This window comes from Dipodomys ordii, unplaced genomic scaffold (genome assembly GCF_000151885.1).
Source record: "Dipodomys ordii isolate 6190 unplaced genomic scaffold, Dord_2.0 Scaffold50, whole genome shotgun sequence".
NCBI lineage: Eukaryota > Metazoa > Chordata > Mammalia > Rodentia > Heteromyidae > Dipodomys > Dipodomys ordii.
The window spans coordinates 5,086,398-5,092,629 of NW_012267266.1; the positions used below are offsets into that span (position 1 = coordinate 5,086,398).

General features: G+C 40.7%; 1 protein-coding gene across 1 annotated transcript in view; it reads right to left on the minus strand.

The window, feature by feature from the left end:
* The window catches only part of Kdm3b (lysine (K)-specific demethylase 3B), an 80,844-nt gene that overhangs the window by 18,121 nt on the left and 56,491 nt on the right, over nucleotides 1-6,232 (minus strand). Inside the window, exons 12-14 of the mRNA XM_013020310.1 lie at nucleotides 5,340-5,467; nucleotides 2,469-2,748; nucleotides 1,429-1,685 (exon numbers count right to left, since the gene is read on the minus strand). Of these exons, the coding sequence (XP_012875764.1) occupies nucleotides 1,429-1,685; nucleotides 2,469-2,748; nucleotides 5,340-5,467 (665 nt within the window). The remainder of the gene's footprint in view (nucleotides 1-1,428; nucleotides 1,686-2,468; nucleotides 2,749-5,339; nucleotides 5,468-6,232) is intronic.

Genomic DNA, 6,232 nt, shown 5'->3' on the forward strand with positions numbered 1-6,232 from the left:
AGAAAGAAAGAAAGAAAGAAAGAAAGAAAGAAAGAAAGAAAGAAAGAAAGAAAGAAAGAAAGAAAGAAAGAAAGAAAGAAAGAAAGAAAAGATTGCTATATAAAGAAAAAAACTTACCGAAAGAAAGTGACATTTCAGGAGGAAGAAGGAGGAGGTAATGATGAGGGAAGCCTTGTGGTTACATAAGAAGGAAATTCTAGGTGAATGATATAACAAATGCAAAGACCAGAGGAAACATGCTATGTTCAAAGACAATAAGAAGGGTAGAATGGCTAGAACAGAGTGAACAAGAGGAAGAAGGGTGAAGTCAGAGAGAAGTTAAAGAGAAACACTGTCAAAGTACTGAAGTACACTGTAAAGGCTCTCGCCGGTAACCCTAGTTACTCAGGAGGCTGAGATCTGAGGATCATGGTTTGAGGCCAGCCCAGGGAGAAAAGTGCCCATGAGACTCTTATTTCCAATTAAGCACTCAAGAATCAGAAATGGCACTGTGGCTCAAAATGGTTGAATGCCAGCCTTAAGCAGAAGTGCTCAGGGAGAGAGCCCAGGCCCCAAGTTCAAGCCCACAGCTAACAACAATAATGATGACAAAAGAGTAGAAACAGGGGGATGTATGGAGAATTTACCACAGAAGTTTAAGCAAGAGAGGATGCTGGCTCAGATCAGAAAGGAAGTAGATCTGTTGAGAAATAGGTAGATTATGAATACATTTGGAGATCAAACAAAGGATTTGTTGACAAATTACATATGAAATGTAAAAGAAGAAAGTCTCAAATGACTTAACATCTTTGGGATAAGCAGTTGCTCAGGAGATGCCAGTGATCAAGGGATGAACACTACAGGGGAGCAGGTGCACAGGCATATCTAGATGTGTTAAAAGTTTAAGGTTTCCTCTCAGATAATCCAAGAGTACACTATGTGGCTGGGAATGCGGCTTGGTGGTAAAGTGCTTGCCTAGCTTGCATGAAGCCCTGGACTTGATTCCTTAGTCCTACACAAACAGAAAAAGCCTCAAAAAAAGGCTCAAGTGGTAGAGTACTAGCCTTGAGCAAAAGAAGCTCAGAGCCAGTGCCCAAGCCCCTGAGTTCAAGCCCCAGGACTGTCAAAAAAATAATTAATAATAAGGAAGAGTACACTATGTGTGTACTACCTAGGTTAAAAAAATGAATGTCTGCAAGAAAATCAAGTGGATAAATATAATAATTTTTCTGGTGGTGACTAAAAGATGTCAGTATCTAAACTTTTACTGATTTCCTAATATGGTACAAAGTTTACTACTTAAAAAGATCTCAAAAATTCCCAAAACTTAATGTTAAGGGAAACTCTTCAGTTTGATTATGTACCAGTGTACCCTTCAATCCACTCATAGTTCTGATAGTTCTTTCATGGAAAAGCAGCAAAGGCTAGCGTGGTAGAGACGACACTTACTGCTGAGGATGTAGAGAAGACCGGGGGGAAGGGTATTCCTGTGTCCAAGGGGGTTTGAGGAAGCTTTCCAGGCCCAGAGTGAAGGAGGTCTCGAAGGCTAGATCCCTCAGTTTTGTTGTTGGAGGCAGTGGGACCCAGTAACAGGCTGTTAAAAAGCTTTGGAGTCAATGGAGAGACTTTTGCAGTGGAGTTGAATGAGTCCAGCCCAAAGGGTGAATGAGACTCTTTATTGAGCACCGACCTCAGAGACCCTGCTTCTGTAAAAACATAACCAGGAATAGTATTAGGCACAGTAAGGAATATCCAGCTCTGCTATTTTTCCTGATATGAATTGCATATATTTCCTTTTGTTCCTATCTCAATTCTTTACTTTCTACAGCTTAGAAAAGTAGATCTTCAGAATACTTGTATTCATCTGGAGTGCTTGTTAGAAATGGAGATTATTGAGTCTTATTCCAAGAGATTCTAAGTGGGATGAAGGAATATGCATTTTGGTTTTCTTTTGGTCAGTCTTGGGTCTTGAACTCTTGGCATGTGTGCTGTTCCTCAGCTCTTCAGTTCAAGGTGAGCATTCTACCCCTTGAGCCACAGTATCACTTTTAGTTTTCTGGGAGTCTCATGGACTCTCCTGCCTGGGGCTGGCTTTGAACAGTGATCCTCAGATCTCAGCCTCCTGAGTATCTAGGATTTAGGTGTGAGCCACAGGCGCCTGGCCAGGAATGTGTGTTTTTAACAATTTCCATTTTAAATGACTGCTCTAAACCTAGCTCTAAATTCTGGCTGCAGAACAGAATCACCTGGAAAGCTTATTTAAAACCTTGCACCAATTCTGACTAAGGAGGTCGAAGGGAGGGCCCAGACACATGCATTTTTAAAATAGGTCTTCTAGGAAGAAACTGAAAGACATTCCCTCTTTTTATGTGACCAGTCCCAGAAAGCAAGGGGCATATTTCACAAATGTGGATGGGTAATGTCTGAGTCTGAGAATAATGTAAGGACTCCTCACAGAGAGTTAGGGCAGAGGCAGGTGTTCATCTCACCTTTTGTTTCTTCTTTAGCCTTTTGAGTTGCTAAATCTGCCAACCAATGCAGGGCAGAGGAAGGAGGAGCAGTGTCCGGGCACGGGGCCCTAATGGCTTTTAGCTCACTATTGCTATTTGATGCTGAACCATCAGCTTTCAAGGGCTCTTCTGATCTGATGTCAGTGCTGTCGGCTTTGGGAACTTGGTCGGGCTCTGGTGCTGTTACTGCTGTAGTTCCTCCTCCTCCTGAGAAGGTAGTTTCATTTCCAGAAGAGGCACTAGGGTTTATGCTAGGAAGCTAAGGCATGGGAAGAGTATTGGTTAGAAGCATGTTTAGGGTAGTGAGTTGCATACAGAAAATTAAACATGACTAGCAATGGCTGCTGATGTTACATAGATCTGGGAAGAAAAATCTGATACTGTCCCATAAACGGTTATTTCACCCATTCTATAAATTCAACATGCATTTGTTGAGTCTTACAATATGCCAGAAACTAGGTTATGTCCTAAGGAAACAAAGTAACTAAGACTAAAATTAAAGATTTAGCATGATTGAGATTATTTCTGCAATAGATAATCAGTTACTAGCTAGGCGATGGTGTCTCATGCCTGGAATCTTAGCTACTCATGAGGATGAGATCTAAGGATTGTGTTTCAAAGTAGCTGGAGCAGGAAAGTCTGTGAAACTCTTATCTCCAATTAATCAGCAAAAAGCTGGAAGTGAAGCTGTGGCTGAAGTGGTAGATAGAGTGCCAGGTCCTGAGTTCATGCCCTAGTACTACCACCAAAAAAAAAAAAAATCTATAATTCTTTCCAGTAAAAAAATCAGTGACTCATAAAACTGTTCTGGGAATTAAATGAGATCATATATGTAAAGGCCTTAGCCTATTTCTGGCACATACAAATATATAATAAATGTTTAGTACTTTATTGTAATACTGAATTTTCCAAATGATTTGTTTGATTGATATGTCAACTCTATTGAAATTTTATCTCCAGATTTCTTAGCATCTCTATGTCCCATATAATCAACTGTGTGTCAGTGGTGTCTCAGAAGTCCTTAAAAAAGTAAACAGTAGGGCTAGAGGTACAGATCAGTGGTAGAATGCCTGCCTAGAAGCACAAGGTCCTGAGTTCAACTAGTACTGACAAAAGAAAAAAAAAGTAATTGTTTTTTTTTTTCTTTCTTTTTTCTTTTTGTGTTAGTACTAAGGCTTAAATTTAGGGTCTTATACTATGCTGGTTTTGAACTAGAGTGAGCTAATAGCATTTGGCTTGCCCGGTTCTTTTAAAAAACCAAAACCCCAAGCCTGGTGCAGGTGGCTCATGCCTGTAATCCTAGCTACTCAAAAAGCTGATCTCAGATCTTGGTTTGAAGCCAGCCCAGCAGGATAATCCATGAGACTCTTATCTCCAATAATCTACTAAAAGAGCTGGAAGTGGAGCTGTGGCTCAAGTAGTAGAATGCTAGCCTTGAGCAAAAAGAATAGGAACAGCATCCAGGCAGAGCTGAAACCCTAGGACTGGCAAAAAATAGATAAATAAAATAAATAAAAGACAAGAAACCTACAGAGAAGGCTGAGGTCTTAGGACTGAAGTTCAAAGCCAGCTTTAACAATAGCCATGAGCAAAAAATCTCGGGACAGAGCCTACGCACTGAGTTCAAGCCCCAGGAGTGGCACCACAGGCAAACAAAAACAAAAACTAAAAGCAAACAAAAAACAAAAACACCTTGTTTAAAATAATAGTTACTGTAAAACCACAATATCTTCAATCTCTGAGAGAGCAATGAATAAATCACTATCTCTCTGGAGGCTGGGGATTGTTTTGAGAATAAAATAAACTCAACTCATTGGGGAAAAAAAAAATCTGTCTTCTGTATCTAACATGAACTCAAGTGATAGGGACCTTCTTACATCTGACTTTAAAGGCCAACAGTGCTCCTTGTAATCTTTTCCATATTTTCATCTGTACAAAGACCTTTTTTCTTTTTGGTCAGTCATGGGGCTTGAACTCTGGGCCTGAACACTGTCCCTCAGTTCTTCAGCTCAAGGCGAGCGCTCTACCACTTGAGCCACAGCATCACTTCTGATTTTCTGGTGGCTTATTGGAGATAAGTCTCATGGACTTTCCATTCCAGGCTGGCTTTGAACTGTGATCCTCAGATCTCAGCCTCCTGAGTTAGCTAGGATTACAGGTGTGAGCCACCTGCACCTGGCCAAAGACCCTACTTAATTTACTTAATTTATATTTGGTGCTGAAACAGGGGCTTTAACTAAGTCTGGTTACTGTCTTTTAGCTTTTTTGCTCAAGGCTAGTAGCTCTACCACTAGAGCCACAGCTCCACTTCTGCTTTTGTTGTTTACTTGGAAATAAAAAACTTTACTGCAAGAGCTAGCTTTGAACCACTATCCTCAGATCTCAGCTTCCTGAATAGCTAGGATTACAGCCTTGAGTCAAGATGGTCTATCTAAAGTATGCAACTTGACAAGATAATAAAGACTCTCCAAGCAACTTTTTTTTCCTGCGGGTCGTGGGGCCTGAACTCTGGGCCTGGGCATTGTCCCTCAGCTCTTCAGCTCAAGGCTAGCGCCCTAACACTTGAGCCACAGCACCACTTCTGGCTTTTTCGGCTTATGTGGTGCTGAGGAATCGAACCCAGGGCCTCATGCATGCAAGGCAAGCACTCTACCACTGAGCCACCTTTCCAGCCCTCTCCATGCAACTTATCAACCATGCTTGATTTAAAGATGAAGAAACTTCTTACAAAGTTTCCCCATTCCCGAATTCCCCAGAAATCCTTATAAAGCCTGGGACATTGTTGAAAATGGGCATTTCATGGTACTAAGAACTAATGCTTACTCATTTACACTCAGATATACTACTTACCTGTGACATCCCATTGGTGACAGCAGGTCTCAACACAGATTTGTTTTGCCGACTAATACAAGGGCAGTTTGCTTTAATTCCCCACTTGCCTCGAGCAGCATGTACCATGTCTCCAATATTGTAAAGAGCTAGAATAATAGATAACAGCTTATCAGGACATTTTTATGTGCCATATCTTGTACTAAGGGTTTTCTTTATATTATTTCCCTCAGTCCTTACTTGAACTCGGGGCCTGAATACTATCCCAGAGCTTTTTGCTCAAGGTCAGAGCTCTACTACTTGAGTAACAACTCCACTTCTACTTCCAGCTTTTTGTGGTTAAATAGAGATAACATCTCATGAACTTTCTGGCCAAAGTCTACATCCTTAGCTCTCAGCCTCCTGAATAGCTAAGAATACAGGCAGGAACCACTGCTTAGCTGTAAATGACTTTTATCCTTATATTTTGGTCATAAAACTCAAACTAAGAATTTAAGTCATTTGCTCAATCATGTAAAGTTGGTAAATATTAGTATGAAGACTCTTAACACAGGTTTAGCTTAGCCCCAATGTTCTGTACCTTCTAACCACTAAGCTACACTCTCTTCTTCAACAAACATTAACAAAAAATCCTCCAAATTCTAGGAGTGGATTCCTTAAAGGTTAAGAGTATAAATATTGTATACTTTTATTTATTTTAATTGTGAAAATACCATACAGAGGGGTTACAATTACATGAGTAAGGTAATGAGTACATTTCTTTCTTTCTTTATTTTTTGGGTCCAGTCGTGGGGCCTGAACTTTGGGCCTGGGCGCTATCCCTCCGCTCTTCAGCTCAAGGCTAGCGCTCTACCACTTGAGCCACAGCACCACTTCTGGCTTTTTTCTTTTTGCTTATGTGGTGCTGAGGAATC